This window comes from Pseudorca crassidens, chromosome 3 (genome assembly GCF_039906515.1).
Source record: "Pseudorca crassidens isolate mPseCra1 chromosome 3, mPseCra1.hap1, whole genome shotgun sequence".
Taxonomy (NCBI): domain Eukaryota; kingdom Metazoa; phylum Chordata; class Mammalia; order Artiodactyla; family Delphinidae; genus Pseudorca; species Pseudorca crassidens.
In genome coordinates, this window is record NC_090298.1 from 162,971,323 (window position 1) to 162,991,360 (window position 20,038).

At 52.3% G+C, this 20,038-nt stretch overlaps 1 protein-coding gene across 1 annotated transcript; it reads left to right on the forward strand.

Moving 5' to 3' along the window:
• Positions 1-7,711: 7,711 nt before the first annotated feature.
• DAND5 (DAN domain BMP antagonist family member 5) lies at positions 7,712-12,509 on the forward strand. The gene is given in 5 exon segments (XM_067730180.1): positions 7,712-7,965; positions 7,967-8,036; positions 12,280-12,356; positions 12,358-12,460; positions 12,462-12,509. Coding segments are annotated over 5 exon segments (552 nt in total).
• Positions 12,510-20,038: the final 7,529 nt, after the last annotated feature.

Genomic DNA, 20,038 nt, shown 5'->3' on the forward strand with positions numbered 1-20,038 from the left:
GCCTGTGCTCCACAACAAGAGAAGCCACCACAACGAGAAGCATTCCCCGCTTGCTGCAACTAGAGAAAGCCCATGCACAGCAACAAAGACCCAATGCAGCCAAAATAAAGAAATAAAGGTGTGTACTCTTAAAAACAAACAAACAGAAGGGGACATCTGTCCCCATTAAACCCTAACTCCCCATTCTCCCCTCCCCCAGCCCCTGGTAATCCACAATTCTAATTTCTGTCTCTGTGAATTTGACTACTCTTGGGACCTCATACAAGTCGAATCATACAGTATTTGTCCTTTTGTGATTGGCTTATTTCACTTAGCATAATGTCCTCAAAGTTCATCCACATTGTAGCATGGGTCAGAATTTACTTCCTTTTTAAGGCTGAATAATATTCCATCATAAGTATTTACCACATTTTGTTTATCCATTCAACCACTGATGGACATTTGGGCTGCATCCACCTTTTGGCTACTGTGAATAATGCTCCTGTGAACATAGGTGTATAGCAGTTATTATTAATGAAAAAAATAGAATAAAATTAAAATGTCAGGTTGTATCACGTGTAGTAAGGGTAAGTATTGTTTGGTAAAGCTTTTATTTCTGTCACAGATACGTGTATGTATATACGGGTGGTACAATTGTGATTGACCTAACAAACCTTCCCCAAACAACCATTTTATTACGCTCATTGTGTAGATCAGGAATTTGGGCAGGGCACGGTGGGCGTGGCTTGTCTCTGCTCCATTGCTCTCTGCAGCCCCAGTGGGAAGAATTGAAAGTTGAGTGAGTTTATACCCTGTGGCTAGAATCATCAGAAAGCATCTTTATTTATTCATGGTTTATGGTTCATTCTGGCTGGATACTCAGCTGGGCTGTTGGCTGGAACAGCTACACAGTGGTCTCTCTGCGTGGGCTAGTTTGAGCTTTCTCACAACGTGGCAGCTGGATCCCAAGTGAACAAGACTGAAGTGCATGGCATTTTTATGACTGAGTCTCAGAAGTCACAGGACTCACTTCTGCTGTATTCGATTGGTCAAGCCAGTCACAAAGGTTGTCTAGATTCAAGGGGAGGGGTCAGAGACCTTGTCACTAAATCAAAGGATTGTCAAAGTCACATTGTCACAGTCGCATACAAAGGATTGTACGTAGAGCATATAGGATAGGACATATTGTCGAGGCCTCTTTGGAAAGTACAATCCGCTACCTCTGGTTTACAGTGTAAAATGTATTTCTTACTGCATTTAGCGGTTAAAAAAAAAGTTGGAGAAAATATCTGCTCAGTATTATCTGTAGTATGAATAAACTATAATTATTCTGTCAGGCTGTTTTGATGGATGTTTGTTTCCAATTTTTCTTTCTTTAAAAAAATTGATTAATGTTTTGGCTGCGTTGGGTCTTCGTTGCTGTGCGCGGGCTTTCTCTAGTTGCGGCAAGCGGGGGCTACTCTTTGTTGCGGTGTGTGGGCTTTTTATCGCGGTGGCTTCTCTTTTTGTTGCGGAGCACAGGCTCTAGGCACCCGGGCTCAGTAGTTGTGGCGCACGGGTTTAGTTGCTCCGTGGCATGTGGGATCTTCCCGGACGAGGGATCGAACCTGTGTCCCCTGCATTGGCAGGCACATTCTTAACCACTGCACCACCAGGGAAGTCCCTCCAATTTTTCTTGTTTGCAGAAATGATGCTGCAGTAAGCCTCCCTGTCTGTGTCCCCATGTGCCCACGGGGAAATTTCCCTGAGGTGCTCAACAAGTCTGTCCCCAGGGTTTGCTGAGGGACAGATAGCCAGCGTGGTTGAGGTCCAGTGAATGAAGAGAATTGAAGGGGGAGGTAAAATGATAGTGTTAGGCAGGGGCCAACCATGCAGGAATTATAGGGCATGGTGAGGGGTTCTGGTTTTATTCCAAGGGCAATGGGGAGCCATGGGAGGTTTCTGAGCAGAGCAGTAATGGATATGACTTACAATTCTTTTCTGGGTGCTGAGCAGAAAAGATATTGAGTGGGGCAACATGTAGAAGCAGGAAGACCCATTAAGAGGCAGAAGGGGCCACATGGTCCCTGACCTGCACCAACCTCAGAGCCTTTTCATTACTTTTGCTGTTATCATGCCTAGAACTGTCTCCAGGATCTAGACACGGTGGGCTCTTTCTTATCATTCAGGTTTAACTCAGTGGACACCTCCCTGGCTCCTTGGACCTTTGAAGAGATAGGAAATGAAGTAGAGACAGTCCCTGACCTCAAACAGCTCACAGTCTTGTGGGTGAGAAAAACAAACCATTATAGTGGAGGCAAAGGAGTAGGCAGCCAGGTGTGGGACATCTGAGCTACAGTTTCCTACCAGACCAGGAAATGTGGGAACCACTCTGAGTTTTAAGCTGGGAACCAGAGCTTAGAGGTTAAAAGTAGGCACTCTGATGTCAAACCAGCTTGGGTTGAATTTCAGCTGCTGGCTGGAGTTCTCTGCACCCAGCAGGTACCAAATGGCCATGGGGAAGTGGCTTCTGAGGGCAGGCCTTAAACTGAGGTAACAGTCACATGACATGAAATTAATCGTTGTAAAGTGAACGATTCAGTGGCATTTCGTCTACTCACAATGTTACGCAACCACCATCTCTCTTTAACTTCTTGCACATTTCTATCACCTGTACCCATTAAGCAGTCACTCTCTAGTCCCCCTCCCCACCCAGCCCCTAGCAACCACTAGTTTACTTTCTGTCTCTGTGGATTTCCCCATTCTGGACATTTCATGTAAATGGAATCATACACGATGTGACTACTTGTGTATGGATTCTTTTCCTTAGTTGGTTTTATTTATTTATTTATGTATTTATTTATTTGGCTGTGCCAAATAAATCTAAGTGTGAATCTTAGTTCCCTGACCAGGGATCGAACCCATGCCCCCTGCACTGGGAGCGCAGAGTCTTAACAACTGGACCACCAGGGAAGTCTCTCTTAGCATGTTTTTGAGGTTCATCCAATACTGTAACATGTATCAGTACTTGTTACGGACTGAGTTGTGTCCCCCCCAGATTCATATGTTAAAGTGCTAACATTCAGTACATGACCATATGTAGAAAAAGTGTCAAGTTAAAATGAGGTCATTAGGGTGGGCCCCAATCCAGTATGACTGGTATTTTTATAAAAGAGGAAATTTGGACACAGACACATACACAGGAAAGACCGTGTAAAGACACAGGGAGAAGATGGCCATCTACAAGCTAAGGAGAGAGGCCTCAGAAGAAACCAAGTGTGGTGACGACTTGATCTCAGACTTCTAGCCTCCAGAACTGTAAGAAAGTAAATTTCTGTTGGTTAAGACCCCCAGTCTGTGGTACTTTGTTATGGCAGCCCTAGCATATTAATATAATACTTCATTCCTTTTTATAGCTGAATGATATTCTGTTGTAGACCATTAAATTTTTTTAATTGAAATATAGTTGACTTACAATGGGCAATTTTTTTTGTAGTAATGAAAGATGAAAAATACCCAAATGTCTAAGAATACAGGACTTGTCAAAGAAATTACTGACTATCCGTACAGTGAGATACTATGCAGATGTTAAAAAAGAATAAAGGCGTTCTCTGTGTCATGGTTCTCAAAGTGTGGTCCTCAGGCCAGTGGCAGCATCACCTGGGAACTTATTAGAAATGCAGGTTCTCAGGCTCCATCCCAGAATCAGATCTGTGCGAGAGCCTTCCAGGTGATGCTGATGCGGGGCTCAAGCTTGAGATCTACTGCTGTATAGAACGATGCAGCCCATGGGTTCACAGCAGCCCTGAGGTGCTTTTTTAAAAACACCACTGCCTGGGTCCCATCCCCAGAGACTCCAGTGTAGTAATTGATTTGCAGCAGATTCTGGGCATCGATTCCTCATTTACAAGTGACTCTAATGTGCAGCCAGGAATGTGAACCACTGATAAGGAGCAAACTCTCGCAGATAGAGTAAGTGCATAAACCTAGGTGAAAAAAAGCTACGTTCCAGAATATTCTTTGCAGGATTGTTTGTGATGGTTAAAAAATTGGATAATGGGGCTTCCCTGGTGGAGCAGTGGTTGAGAGTCCGCCTGCCGATGCGGGGGACGCGGATTCGTGCCCCGGTCCGGGAGGATCCCGCATGCTGCGGAGCAGCTGGGCCCGTGAGCCGTGGCCACTGGGCCTGCGCGTTCGGAGCCTGTGCTCCGCGGCGGGAGAGGCCGCAGCAGTGAGGTCCGCATACCACAAAAAAAAAAAAAATTGGATAATGGAGAAAAGAATTGGGGTGTATATATGTGCAGTGAAATACTGAAGGGCAGGACAGATGAAAGTTAAAAGGATATATACATTCAGATACCGTGTATATTGTTTTAAACAAAACAATTTTATGTATCTTTTCTGAATGGACACATATACGGTAAAACTATGAATACAGGCCTGAGGATTATAATTGGCAAATTCAGGGATTAGGGACAAGTATAGAGTCAGTTTCTCTCATATCTGTGATCTTTTATTTCTTAATTGTGGTAATGAGTACAGAGGTGTTTGTTATATTTTTATCTCTCTATATTATATATTACTTATATATATATTACTATATACTTATCTATACCTATTATATATTTTATCTATTTTTATCTATACTTACTTGAATGCCCCAAATCACTTAAAAAACAAGGGGCAGAACAACGGTATTGATTGCTTTCATTTGTGCTTTTTCCTTAAGGTTTTTTTTTTTTTTGCATTGAATTTTTAAATTCTAAAGGGACACCGCCCCCTCCCCCCTCCGCCCCCCCCAATCTCATCTGCCTATTTAAATGTCCCTCCCCAACAGGAGAATCCTGCTGCTCTTTTCAGTGTGCAAATACAATTAAATTTGTATTTAATTGTAGGGGCTTCCCTGGTGGCGCAGTGGTTAAGAACCCACCTGCCAACGCAGGAGACACGGGTTCGAGCTCTGGTCCGGGAAGATCCCACATGCTGCAGAGCAACTAAGCCCGTGCGCCACAGCTACTGAGCCTGCGCTCTAGAGCCCGTGAGCCACAACTACTGAAGCCCGCCCGCCTAGAGTCCGTGCTCCCAACAAAAGAATCCACCACAATGAGAAGCCCTCGCACTGCAACTAGAGAAAAAAGCACGTACGAAGACCCAATGCAACCAAAAATAAATTTTAAAAAATTGTACCTGTAAATTCTTATCCCTCTTCCCCAAAACGTCAGCACCTTCTTGTGCAATTTTTTTAACTTCATTTTTCTTATCTATATTTTCCATGTTGAAACTTCAAGAGTGTCGCAGCCCCGAACAACTGTGTGGGATTATGGGATTATGCCTGGGTGAGTCTACGGAAGAGAGAAGTCCGCGTGGCTGGAGGGAGTGAGAAAACGGGGGAGAGAGTGCGGAGAGACGAGGGTGGGGTGGTGATGGGAGCAAACAGGGTGGGGCCTGCTGGGCTTCAGGGAGAATTTTGGCTGTTAATCTCAGTAAGGTGGTTCCCGGCGTAGCCCTCTGGGTACTGTCGGAGGAATAGACTTTGAGGGAGGGAGGAGGCGGGAGCTGGGGTACCAGGGTGGAGGGACTGCACTGGTTCAGGTGGGAGATAATGAGGATTATGTGCAGGTTGGTGACCGAAGAGGGAGTGAGAAATGGGCGGATTCTGGGTAGATTCTGAAGTGGAAGGGACTTGCAGTCATATCAAATTGGGGGTGGGGGAGTCAGAGAAAGAGGGGGCTTAAAGATGCTGCCAAGTTTGGAGCCTCAGTACCTGGCAGGACAGCGCTGCCATTAGCTGGGTCTAGAGGACAGCGGAAGGGCAGGATGGGGGACGCTCAGGGGCTCGGATGTAGTGGGGTCAGTGGGAGTTGCCCGCGCACCTCCAGGTGAGACGTCCGGGAGGCAGTTGTCCAGGGCACGGTCGCCGTGCAATCCCGAGAGTTGCCGCCAGAGGGCAAGCGCACCCCATCGCACTCGCAGCTCCGGGGGGCACGGGAAGGACCGGCTCTGCAGCATCTCAGGGCCCCGGGGCCTACAGCTCCTCACCTGGGTGTGAGGTGGGGGCCGCGCAGGTGCCAGGGCCAGGACTGGAACCCCCAGGCGCCTCCAGGGCCCCAAATCCTGGGACGGGGCTGTTTATGTGCTTCCAGCACTCCAACCAGCACTCCCCACGGGGCCGTTCCCACAGCACCTAGGCTCTCTGCAAAAATGTCACTTCCACAGAAAGACCTTCCCCGACCACCCTGGGGTCAGAAACCCCCACCCCGATTCCTCTAAGGCACATCCCATTTTATTTTATTTATTTTTTGCGGTACGCAGGCCTCTCACTGCTGTGGCCTCTCCCGCTGCAGGGCACAGGCTCCGGACGCGCAGGCTCAGCGGCCATGGCTCACGCACCCAGCCGCTCCGCGGCATGTGGGATCTTCCCAGACCGGGGCACGAACCCGTGTCCCCTGCATCGGCAGGCGGACTCTCAACCACTGCGCCACCAGGGAAGCCCAGGCGCATCCCATTTTAGTATCTTCGTAACACTTAAGACTCTGAAATCATCTTATCTTGTGTTGTCTGTTTTCTACAATGTATAAAACATTGTGGCAGCGAGGACCCATTTTCTGTGTTGTCCTCCTGTATCCCCAGGGCTCAGAATTATTCCTGGCCTCTAATGCATGCCAAAGAAAAAAACAACAGCAATAGTGTTAATCATAGCTTATTCATGGTGCTACTGTGTACCAACCTCTATTTGAAGCTCCTTACATAAATCATCTCCAGTCTTCAGAACAACCCTACCAAGCAGAGACTGGCTTTTCTGTTTTATTTTTTGTTTTTCTTTTGGTGGTGCCTCTTGGCTTGCAGGATAGGTTCCCTAACCAGGGATAGAACCTAGCCCCTGGCAGTGAAAGCACCGAGTCCTAACCACTGGGCCACCAGGGAATTCCCCCAAGTAGGGACTGTTGTTATCCCCATATTACAGAAGAGGAAACTGAGGCCCAGAGAGGTTTAGGGACTTGAGGTTGCATAACCAGGGAGTTTCAGTGTTGAGTTTGAAGCCTGAGAAGCATAACTGCAAAGTCTGAGTTTGCTAAATGGAAGAATGGGGCCCTGATGGGAAAGGAGCCCCTTAGGGCATTCAGCATTGTGCCCCTAAGCCCCTGCCTCTCCACCTTTCCTTTCTGGTCTCCACAGCCGACACACTCGCAAGCCCAGCCCCCAGATCCCGTGCCAGGGTGGTGGTGGGGGAACCCAGCAGGTAAGGGTTTTACTCTCCTCCCCATTGTGGGTTTGCAGAGGTGCCTCCCAGGCTACCCAGGTTGGGGGCAAGCCATTAAAGGTGGATCTGGGGACTTCCCTGGTGGGCCAGTGGTTAAGATTCCACGCTCCCAACGCAGGGGCCAGGGTTTGATCCCCGGTCAGGGAACTAGATCCCCGCATGTCACAACTAAGATCTTGAATGCTGCAACTAAGACCCGGCACAGCCAAATACATAAATAAATAAACATTAAGAACAAGACGAAGCAAACAACAACAAACAAGGTGGATCTGGGGGGAGTTCCCTGGTGCCCTTAGTGGCTAGGACTCAGCGCCTTCACTGCCTAGGACCCGGTTCAATCTCTGGTCAGGATCTAGAGAGCACAGATTCCACCTTCGGGGGGGGGGGCGGATCTAGAGAGCACAGAGTCCACCTACCAGACAGCAGGGTTGGCTGCCCAGGACCCCGAGCCCAGTGCCAGACTGACCAACACACAGAAAGACGGACAAACGGATGATCCTTAGCCAGCTGACCACTCTCTTGAGCCTGCTCAGTGGGGCCTGGCCGCCCACAGGCTCAGGGAGGCCTGGACCCCGAGGCCTCCCGGCTCAGCCCCAGGCTGCTGCCAATGAGACCCAGTCTCTGGGTCAAGGGGCCCCAGCTTTCCCAGTGCCGTCCTCTGCCCTTGGCAGCTGGAAGGCCTTCCTGGGCCTGCAGAAAACTGGGCAGCTGGGGGCCGGCAGGATGCAGCACGGGCAGGATGTGGCCATCACTGTCTCTGCCGCTGGACCCACAGGAAGTGGCCCAGGGGATGTGCAAAGCCGTGCCCTTCACTCAAGCAGGGGAAGGAGAGGGCTGGGTTTCAGCGTTGATAGAGCACCAGCTGTGGCACCAGACAGATTTGGGGTCAACCCTGCATCCTTCACCTAAATGTCTCTGATCTTCCGTTTTCTCCCTCGTAAGATGGGGCATAAGCATCTCCCACCTGGGCCAATGCAAGTGCTGCCATCTTGGTCTCCCAGCTTCTGCTATGGCCACCCTGTCTCCTGAGTCTAGTTTTCCATCTAGTGGCCAGAGGGCATCTGGGAACACCTGAGTCTGATCACATCCCTCCTCTGTTCAGAACCCTCCATGGCTCCCACTTCACTCAGAGTGAACGTCCAAGTCCTTCCTGTGGCCCACAAGGCCCTGCACACAATGCCTGTCATCTCCTGCCCTTACTTCCTCCCACTCTCCCACTCTCCCTCCTCCCACTCTCACCCTCACCCACTTTCCTCCCGCCGCACCAGCCATCTTGCTTTTCTCCAGACACACCAATATTATGTGGACCTCAGGTCCTTTGCACTGGCTGTTCCCTTTGCCTCTAGCACTCCCCACCCCCAACATTCTATGGTTCCTTCTCTCACCTCCTCCAGGTTTTTACTCAGATGTTGTTTTAAAATGTCCCCCCTTTCTGCTTTATTTCTCGCTGTAGTTCACATCATCACCTAACAAACGAAATTGATTTTGTAGTTGCATTTACCATCTATCTCCCTCACTAGAATGTTTGCTCCACCAGGGCAGAGATTTTTTTTTTTTTTTTTTTTTTTTTTTGCGGTATGTGGGCCTCTCACTGTTGTGGCCTCTCCCGTTGCGGAGCACAGGCTCCGGACGCGCAGGCTCAGCGGCCATGGCTCACGGGCCCAGCAGCTCCGCGGCATGTGGGATCTTCCCGGACCAGGGCAGGAACGCGTGTCCCCTGCATCGGCAGGCAGACTCTCAACCACTGCACCACCAGGGAAGCCCGGGGAAGAGATTTTTATGTCTTGTTCACTTCTGTAGCCCCATCCCTGCTCTAGAGCAGAGCCAGACACAGTGGGCACTAAGTATTTGTTAAATGAATGAATGAATGAATAATAGTAGTACTTGCCTCCTAAGGGCTATTGGGCAGCCTGAATGAGAGGGGTAAGGGAAGTACTCGTACAGCTGCATTCAGTTGGCGCTCCATAAAGGTTTTGAAAATTCATACCATGTGTTGTTTATGGCCCAGGTTTTGGAGCTAGGCGTACCTAAGTTCAACTTCTGCCTCAGCTGCTGATTTCTGTGTGACACAGGGCAAGTGGCTTTCCTTCTTTATGCCTCAAGTCCCACCTTTGCAAAAGGGAGTTAATAATAGTTGAGAACTCATGCAAAGTGTTTGGCGCCATGCTTACCAGGGTGTCAGTTCCCAGGACCCCTTGGTTTGTTATCCATTCAGCAAACCTTCATTGAATCCAGACCACTCAGTGGTATTGCACAGCCCTGGACCAGCTGCCTCAGTTGCCCCATACAGCCGTGCACACTGTACACAGCAGAGGGGACCCCTGACCTGGGATCCAGCTGTGTACCCTCTCCCAGAGCTGCAACTGTCCCGGGGGGGCACAAGGATGCTCTAAGGGCTAGCAGCAGCTGTGTAGTCTTAGGCAAGCAAGGGACTTCTTTGAGCCTCAGTCTCCTCATCTGTAAATGGGGATATTAATGGTTCCAGACTTGCAGCATTGTGGGGAGGAGGGAGTTCCTCAAAGGTGAGCAGCATGGGCCCGGCAGGGTGTTAGGATTCGGCAAGTGTTAGTTTTTGTTATGATTCTTGGGGCTGTAGCCATAAACAAGACGGAAAGAGTCCCTGCCTTCAGGTAGTGAATATTCTGGGAGAGAGAGGAACATTGACAATCCCCCAAAGAGACATAACAATAAATTGCTATGAGACCCTGGAGAAAGAGATGAGGATGCTAGGAGAAAGACTACCAGGAGGGTAACATTTGCCTTGGGGGTGCTTTTGAGGAATGAAGGATGAGTTGGAATGAGCTCTGGGAAGGGTGGATGGAAGAGAAGTCCAGGTGGAGGGCGCAGCAGGGACAACGTCCTGGAGGCAGAGGCACAAGTTTGGTGCATTGAAAGAACAGCGAGGAATAGAACTACCATATGATCCAGCAATCCCACATGTCCAGGGCATATACCTGGACAAAACTAGTATTCAAGAAGATACATGCGGGCTTCCCTGGTGGTGCAGTGGTTGAGAGTCCGCCTGCCGATGCAGGGGACATGAGTTCGTGCCCCGGTCCGGGAAGATCCCACATGCCACGGAGCAGCCGGGCCCACGAGCCACAACTACTGAGCCTGCACGTCTGGAGCCTGTGCTCTGCAGCAAGAGAGGCCGCGCACCGCGATGAAGAGTGGTCCCCACTTGCCACAACTAGAGAAAGCCCTCGCACAGAAACAAAGACCCAACACAGCCATAAATAAATAAATAAATTTATTTAAAAAAAAAAAAGATACATGCACCCCTATGTTCATAGCAGCACTATTCACAATAGCCAAGACATGGAAACAAAATAAATGTCCATCAACAGATGAATGGATAAAGAAGATGTGTACATATATACAATGGAATACTACTCAGCCATAAAAAGAATGAAATAATACCATTTACAGCCACAAGGATGCAACTAGAGATTATCACGCTAAGTACAGTCAGAAAGAGAAAGACAAATACCATATGATATCACTTATATGTGGAATCTAAAATATGGCACAGATGAACCTATCTACAAAACAGAGACAGACTCACAGACATAGAGAACAGACTTGTGGCTGCTGAGGGGGACGGGGGTGGGGGAAGGATGGAGTGGGAATTTGGGGTTGGTAGATGCAAACTAGTACATTTAGAATGGATAAACAACAAGGTCCTACTGTATAGCACAGAGAACTATACCCAATCTCCTGGGATAAACCATAACGGAGAATATAAAAAAAGAATATATATATATGTATGTGTGTGTGTGTGTGTGTGTGTGTGTGTGTAACTGAGTCACTTTGCTGTACAGCAGAAATTAGTACAACATTGTAATCAATTATACTTCAATCAAAAAAAAAAGAAAGAATAGGGACTTCCCTGGCGGTCCAGTGGTTAAGACTCCGTGCTTCCAATGCAGGGGGCTCGGGTTTGATCCCTAGTTGGGGAATTAAGATCCCACATGCTGCATGGTGCGGCCAAATAATTTAAAAAGGGGGACTTCCCCGGCAGTCCTGTGGTTAAGACTTCTCTTTCCAATGCAGGGGGTGCGGGTATGATCCCTGGTCAAGGAGCTAAGATCCCACATGCCTCGGGGCCAAAAAACCAAAACATAAAACAGAAGTAATATTGTAACAAATTCAATAAAGACTTTAAAAATGGTCCACATCCAGGAATAAAGACACAGACGTAGAGAATGGACTTGAGGACACAGGGAGGGGATGAAGTGAGAGAGTGGCATGAACATATATACACTACCAAATGTAAAACAGATAGCTAGTGGGAAGCAGCCACATAGCACAGGGAGATCAGCTCGGTGCTTTGTGACCACCTAGAGGGGTGGGATAGGGAGGGTGGGAGCGAGATGCAAGAGGGAGGAGATGTGGGGATATATGTATACGTATAGCTGATTCACTTTGTCATAAAGCAGAAACTAACACACCATTGTAAAGCAATTATACTCCAATAAAAATGTTAAAAAAAAAAGTCCACATCAAAAAATAAATAAATAAGAAAGAAAGAAAGAGAGAAATAACATCGAGGAGACCAGGGTGGCTGGGGCAGTGATGGGGGGAAGGGCAGGGAGATGTGGAGGCGGGAGGGCGGATGGGGGGTGCAGGGTTTAAACAGAGAAGGGTCATGATCTGGGAGCAAGTTGATAGATCCACTTAGGTGGAGGGGATCATAGGAAGAACTAGCATTTACTGAGTGCCAACTGTGTGCCAGGCAATGAGCTAAGGGTTTTCTTTCTAATCCCCCCCAGGGATCCTGGAATACCACCCTTCCTATTGTCCCTCACCCTAGAGTGGTTTTCTTTTTTTCTTTCTTTTTTTTTTTTTTTGGTTTTCTTTTTTTTCCTGGTTGAACTTTGATGATTTTACAGGTGAGAAAACTGACGTCCAGAGAGGTTGAGTAAGTTGCCCCAAGGCACACAGCCAGCAGATGGCAGAGTCAGAATTTGAACCCAGGCATCCATGCCTCTCTAGGTAGGATGAAGTCTCTGGCTCCAGATTCCACTGCCCTTGACTCATCTCCCTGCCTCTGGCCCCAGGTGCTTTCCCAGCTGGGCTGCATGGCTGTCTACCTCCTCAATCACCTCTGCTTTGGCCACTGCTCCTCTTTCTACATCCCCGTTCATCCTCTGCAACAGCTGTGTGCCCGCTCGCACGCGCTGGGCACCTGTGGTCCTCTGGTGTTGGGCGGGCAGCCCAGCCTCCCGTCGCCAGGTGAAGGATGTCCACTGTGCGGGTTGAGGGGTGTCAGTGCGGATCAAAGGCATGAGCTGAGCATCACGAATGGACACACAGATGCATGCACCTTGGAGAGACGGGGGAAGACAGGCTGAGAAAGACGCCAACCTGGACCATGCACGCTGGGTCCAGCAACCAGGGACGCAGGACAGCCAGACAGGTCTCCAGAGTCCTCACCCTGCTCCTAGGGACACCAGGCACAGCCCCACCCATGGGGGTGGATCACTCATAGTCAAAGTGCATATTTATTGAGTACTCACTGTTTGCCACGGCCTGCTCTAAGTCTTTGATAAGTACTAACTCATGTCAGCCTCAGAGCAGCCCCGTGACACAGGGGTTAGTAGCATCACAAAAGGAAACCTAAGTCCCAAGAGGCAAAGTCACTCACTCGGAGTCACACAGCAGTGCATGGCAGAGGTGGCATTTGAACCCAAGGCATGGTGGTTTCTGTTTTTAACCACCAAGCTGGACCTCTTCTCTCAGAATGAGTCAAAGACTCTCCCAGCTGCAAGGAAGATAGATGGCCCCACCCAGACTAGGAGACACAGTGATGACATGGTCTTAGCGATCCGGGAGGCAGACGGAGCTGCTGGGGAAAACCTGGGCTCCCCGAGTCAGAGGCAGGACACATGTGCCCCCAGCTGCCCCTCCTGTCCCTCCACCTCCCCCGAGTCTCCACACAGCACCATGCCCAGTGTGGCATTTACAGGAACCATAAAGGTTGGCCAAGTCTAGTTTTGTGTGTGTGTGTGTGTGTGTGTGTGTGTCTCCCCAATTGGGGTTTCCTGGGAGTGGGTGGCCCTGTGCTGGAGCGTGGGCGTCAGGGGTGCTCCTTCCTCAGCTGGGCTCAGGGTCTGCAGTGGACGGGGGCAGCCTGGCTTTGGGCGGCTGGAACCAGGGCCCTAGCAGATGGGCCCGTCTGGCGCAGACGCGGGGACATGTGGCGCTGTCAGGGTTGCCTCCAAATGCCCCCGGAGCGCAGGGCGGGGGCCGGCCAGGCCCCCCTCAGCCTTCTTCCTGCCTCAGGAAGGAAGGCCCCAGGTGAGGGGAGCAGGAGGCGGGGACCCGAGGAAACAGATGGGCCAGCGGGGCGTGGGAGCCTGTGACCTCTGACCCCACAGGCCTGCACGGAGGGGTGGGGACAGGCCAGGCAGGCAGCTCCCAAGCCCCTGCTCCAAGGGCCCTGAAGTGGGGGGTGATCACCAGGGGCCCACAGAGTCGGGGGCATACTCTCCCTCCTCCCTCCAGGGTTCTGTGCCAACCCCGAGCAGTGTCCGAGTGGGCAGCTCAGCCCTGGCACCGCGAGCACCCCTCTCTCTGGCAGGCATGAGGCGCCTGCTTTCTCCCCCTTCAGCTGTGCCCACCTCCTGCCAGCCGGGGAGCCAGCTGGGAACCTTGGTGACAGGGGGGCCCCCAGAGTCCCTGCCCCCTCCCGGGCAATGCCAGCCGGCCCCCACCCCCGCCACCCAGGCCCAGTAATGGGTGGGTAATGAGTGCTGGGGGAGCGGGGGAGGGGCGGGGAATGCAGGTGCCACAGGCGCTGGCACAGGGGCCGATAATCAGGTTTGCCAACGCCATCTGTCACCGCGCGAGCATCTGGGGCTCAAGGTGACCCTGTCACCCTCAGTTACAATTACGAGTTTGGCATCTGTATTAAAGCCCGCCAGCCGGCCAGGCGGGGTGGGGGGGCTGGGGTGGGCATGAGGGTGTGCGGTGAGCCCCGTCCCGGGGGTCCCGTTCCCAGGGGCTGCGTGGCTGCCAAGGCACAGGGCTTCTCTGTGCCTGGGAGAGTTCGTGTGTGTGTGTGTGTGTGTGTGTGTGTGTGTGTGCGCGCGCGCGCCAGCCTCCACAATTCTGTGAGTGAGCATATCTGCGTGCAGGGCTGGGAGTCATGGGTTTTTGTGTGTCTCTGGGCGTGGTGGTTGTGTGTCTGAGCTTGGGGATGGCCAGGGCTGGGGGGCAGCTCTGAGATCATGTGGGTACACAGATGGGCATGTGTTCATGTGCTGGGAGAGGAGCGTATGGCAGTTCCAGGTGTCTTTGGGTGACGGTGTGTCTGGGTGAATGCATGATGGTGTGTGTGTGTGTGTGTGTGTGTGTGTGTGTGTGTGTGTGTGATTGTGCATGTGTATCTGAGGGTGTGTGGTGCTGTACACCTGATGGTCACAGGCTGTATGTTTGGGTGTGTGGGTCTGTGTATAAGATCCCGTCGAAGTGTGTATGTGTGTGTGTGTGAATGCACAGGGGCAGCAGCTGGGAGAGGCTCTGTGTGGTCACTGCAGGGCTCCTCTCCTGCCCCTTTAGTTTGTTCCTGTCCTCAGCAACCCTTTTTTTTTTTTTTGGCCACGTCACGTGGCCTGTGGGATTTTTTTAGTTCCCTGACCAGGGATCGAACCCGGGCCCTGGCAGTGCCAGCGCCGAGTCCTAACCACTGGACTGCCGAGGAATTCCCGCTGGGTCCTTGATTCTAGATTCTGGAGGATGGGATCTAGATGTTTGGATTGTGGATGGCGGACGCTTGGACCTGGATTTTAGATTCTGGGTTCGGATTCTAGATCTTGGCATCTGGGATCTAGATTCGGATTCTAGATCTTGGTATCTGGGATCTAGATTCGGATTCTAGATCTTGGTATCTGGGATCTAGGTTCCGATTCTGGATTCTGAGATCTGGTTTTGGATTCTGGGATTTGGATTCCAGGCTCTGAATTCTGGGTCTGGGTCCTCGCTGCTGGACCTTGGCTTCCCGTCTCTGGGTTCTGTGTGTTGACTTTGGGCTGTCCTCTCTGCCCTTCTATTCAGACAGGGCCACTGGGCTGCCCACCATCTCCTGCACACACACCCCACCCCCTAACCTGATGGGTGCAGATAACATGCATGGCCACCAGGGGACACCCTTGGTTCAGATTTGGGCCAAGCTGACCTAGACACAGAGGAGTTAGGGGACCACCCTAGCCCGGATTGACACGGCTCTTTGAGGGGGGACGGGGACAGGACTTCACTTCCCTCCCCACCCCTCCCAGTGTCGGCCGGTGACTGATGTCTGTCAAACATGGAGAACTGGACCCAGCATCCCCATAGATACCAATCTGGATCAAGGGACAGGGTGCCCAGTCAGTGGGGCAGATTGGGCAGAAGGCACGTGTGTGTCTGTGAAGGTGTCAATGAATGTAGGGAAACATCTGTGCATGTGTGAGAGTGCACTGTGTGTCTGGAGTGGCCACATATAACAGCGTTCCCATGGAGCGTGAGCCTGTGTGGTGGTGTGTGGCCATGTGTTACGGGGACTAGGTGTCTGGCAGGATCCTCATGTGACGGCACATCTAGGGGCCGTATCTATAACTGTGAGTGCCACTCTGGTGTGGGGCACTAATCCCTGTCATATGGGTGTGTCTGGCTATGACCATGACTGGGTCACTGGGTGGCTGTGGGTGTATTTGTGGGTGTCACTGTGCTCGTGAGGGTGTCTTGGAGTGTCTGGGGGAGGGTTCCCGAAGACTGGGACCCTGTGTCAATGATGTCTTTGTCAGTTGGGGTGTGAAGATGTGTAGGAAAGAGGTGTGCCTTCTGAGAGTGTCGAACCAGGGAAGGCGTGTGGTCCAAAAGGGGGTCGAGAAGGGACCGAGGTGGGTGGGACCAGAGGCGCTCAGAGCATTTCCTTCATTTCTTCCCTAGGTATGTCTGACCCTCGTTCTCACTGGGTTTTTCTACGGCAGCGTCTCTTCCCACCTCTCAGCATCTCTGACTTTGTCTGTGGGTCCTGGTCCTCTGCCTCATCCTGTTGCCAGGCACAGTGTGCTCTGTGGGTATTGGCTGGCTGGTCCTGTCTCCCACTCCAGCCCTTCATCTTCCATCTCGATCTCCAACTCTGCCTCCCTTTGGCCCTTTCCCTCTGTCCTTCCTTATTTGTGCGTTTCTCTTGCAGGTCTCTCCCATCTCTCTTTCTCCATCTCTGTCTCTCTCTCGGCTTCTAAGTGTCTTTGCCCATCTACAGCTCTGTCTCTCTCCATCTCTTGTCTCTCCCCGTCTCTATCTCTCCCAGTCTCTGCCGGCTCGAGTGGGTCCGGGCGGGTCCGGGACAGCCCGGCCCGGGCGCCGCTGCGAACAATGCCCCATTCACGCGGCCAGCCAGCGCCATGGCAACGCGCCCGCCCCGCCCGCCCCGCGTGCGGGCCGCTCGTGCCAAGAGGATGCCATGGTTACGTCAGGCGCGTGCCCGCCCCGCGCGCTCGTGAAGGGGCCGGGCCAGCAGGGGGCGCTCGGCGGTACCCTCTGCCCGGAGTCAGGGCTCCTTCAAGGGGCCTTCAGCCACTCATTGCCTCAGTGTCCCCTTCTGTAAAACATCGGGGATGGGTAGAGTGAGATTCTGTGTACTTCTGTGTGTGTGTGTGTTTTCATGCCTGTGTGTGTTGGTGAGTGTGTAGTTTGGGTGTGATGGTGTATCTTGTGTTTGTGGTCTTTTGACGGTGTGCCCTTGTGTTTGTATGCCTGGGGTGTGTGTGTGTGTGTGTGTGTGTGTGTGTGTGTGTCGGTGGTTTGGGTGTGATTATGTGCTTGTGAATTCATGTGACAGTGTGTGTGTCCGTGTTTGCATGCCTGAGGGGTGGATGTGAGAGAGACAGAGAGAGATGGTGGGTGTCTGTGGTTTGGGTGTGATTCTGTGTTTGTGATTATGGGTTCGTGTGATAGTGTGTGTGCCTGTGTTTGCATGCCGTGTGTGTGTGTGTGTGTGTGTGTGTGTGTGTGTGTGAGATGGTGGCTGGCTCCGTCGTTGGGTGTGGTTGCGAGTTTGCGTGACGGTTGTTTGTGGGTCTGGGGGTCCGTGTTCACAAGCTCATATGTGCCTATGCGTGTACTGGGTATAGGTTCCAAGGACTGCCAGGGCTTGGCTAAGCGCCCCCTCACCTGAGGGCCTCCTGGCGCAGAAGGGGGTGCCCAGCTGCCTGGGACCTCCCACTCCCCACAGGTTCAGGAGAGCCCCAGCTGATGAATATTCATCAGGCAGAGGGGCTGGCACCCACCGCCTACAGCTGCGCGTCTATTAGCCCCCCTGCTCTCCAGGCACCAACTGCAGTGGGGAGAGGGGGTAGCAGCGTGGGCCTCTCCCCGTCTCCATGACTTGGGGGGCTGGAGGGCTTCCTAGTGACTACTGCGGGGGTCATGTCAGTGTGCCTCGCTGCTTGTTGGGATGGCTACGGGACTGTCTCAACGTTGTGACAGGCATTGGGGAGAATGTTGTGTGACAGGATGTCCTTGTCACCGTGGTGTGGCTGTCCCCCACTGTTTCTTTGTAGCTCTGTCCGGGGACTCTGGGCAGTGCGAGATGTGTACCTGTCACCTGCAACAGTGAGATGCTGAGTGCACGTCATCAGAATGTCTGTGAGCAGTTCTGCAGTGGCCTGTACCTGCTGGCTACCTGCTCTGTGACCATCAGGGTGTGTTGTCGTGTTATTGGAGCCACTGGCTGGGTTCAAACATTGCTCGAGGGGCAGCTGTGCACCACACCCTGGGAATGAAGTGCTCAGAGCTGCTTCCCCTCCTTGTGACCTAGTGGGGCAGTGACTCCGTGTGGCCACGTGGCTAACACAGCTGAAGGGGCACCCGGACCGGGTATGTGAGTGTGCCCCTGCTGGTCAGACACTGAATACAGTGTGAGGGTCAGCGTGTCAGGGTCAGTGTGAGGATGTGTGAGACAGTGTGGTTGAAGGCATGTGTGACCAGAATCCTTGAGGCTGTGATGGTACTTCTGTGTGTCACAGGGTGGCTGGGGGTGTGACAGGCAGGGTTTCTGGTTGAAGGTGTGACAATGTGACTCTGTGTGTGGTTGAAGGTGTGACAGCATATGTGACAGTGTGGTGGTGTGTGACAGTGTGACTGAAGATGAGACAGTGTGGCTGTGTGTGGCTGTGTGATTGAAGGTGTGATGGTGACACTATGTGTGTGACAGTGAGTGTGTGATGACATGAGCCAAGGGGCTTTGACTGCCCCACCCCCACCCCAAGGCTGCACAGGGAGCCCGGCTACACCGCCACACACAGCTACACTGTCACATCGTCAGCAATGCTGTCACATCCAGCCGTGGTGTCTTACCTTTGTGCTGGATCGAGGGGCCTTGTGACATGGGACTGGCAGCCGCTCAGCCTGCGGACACACGCGGGCCTGAGACGGGGGATACCTGGAGACCCAGTGCCAGCCGGGGCTCTGCCTTGCTGCTGTGTCTTCCCCCTGCAGGCTGGGCTGGGGAGTGGCCTCCAGATGCGGTGGGGATGGGGGCGAGGGGGGCTCCTCTGGTCTGGGGGACTCCAGCTTGGGCCCTGGTATGTGGCTGGGTGGCCCCTGGTGCTCAGCCAGGGACACAGTGCGGCCGGCCTCACCCCCCTTGATACCCACACCCTGGTCGGCTGGGTGGTGGCAGCACACAGAGGCCCCATTCAGGAGCCAGGGCCAGGTTTCCAGGACGGGTGGGGTGGGTCTCCAGCGGGCTGCAAATGAAATGTTTCCCCAGCTCCTTCCCTTGCCTCCAGATGAGCGTTAGTCACAGGAAGCCCTGCCGCCTGCCTGTCCTTGGCGCTAGCCACGCTGTGCTGCTGGGGCACGTGTGAGTGCGCGTCTGTGCCACCTTGTGCACAGCTGCGGGCTGGCCTGAGTATCCCCATTTGTGATCTGGGGATGCCTGTGTGTGTGTTTGGGTGTCAGTGTGTGATCAGTTGTGACCATGGACGATCCTGTGTGTCTGTGTATATGTGATCTGTGTATCTTTGTGGCATCCTGCGTGTGCCACGTCTACGGACGATTTTGAGAACATCTGTGTACGTGACTCAAAAGGTCTGTAACACTTTGTGTAATTGTGTGACTTTGTGTATACCTGTGTAACTGGACTCAGCGTATGAGTCTGGGAGTCTGTGTAACTGGGTTTGTCTTTGTGAGTCAGTGTCAATCTGGGTCTCTGTGGGGGAGGTCTATGTGATGGCGAAGGTCTTTGTGTGTGACTGGAGTGTTATTGGTGTTACTCTGTGGGGGAGATCTGTGTGGGATTCTCTCTGCAGCTGTGTGCTTGTGTGTCCGTGCACTAAGGGTGTGCGACAGCATTTCTGGGTGATCCTGTGTCTGTGTGTGATTATGGCATTTTACATGACCGCCCAGAGGAGGAGGAGGGTCTGTATCTTTGTGTGTCTGAGCATGCCTGTGTGTGTCTTTGTGATTCTGTGTGCACGTGACTGTAGGAGTCTGGGGGTGTGTGTGTGTGTGTGTGTGTGGCATGGACGCAGGTGCCTTGACAGTGGGGCTGTAACTCTTCACTCCCCACTACAGGTTCCCAGCCCAGGGAGGGGGCAGCGAGCGCAAGGCTAGGACCCCAGCCTGGGCACAGACCATGTCCTCCAGGCTGGGCAGGAGAGGCATAAGGCCCTCTTGGGGAGTAGGGATCCCCAGTCCTGCCAGGAGGGCCTGGAGCACCCCTCCCCGACCCTGGCAGCACCCTCAGCCTGGCTCTTGACTTATCTCGTGTACCAGGTGTTCGTCCTCCTCTGCGGAGAGGCCTGCCCACCTGCCCCGGAGCCCAGC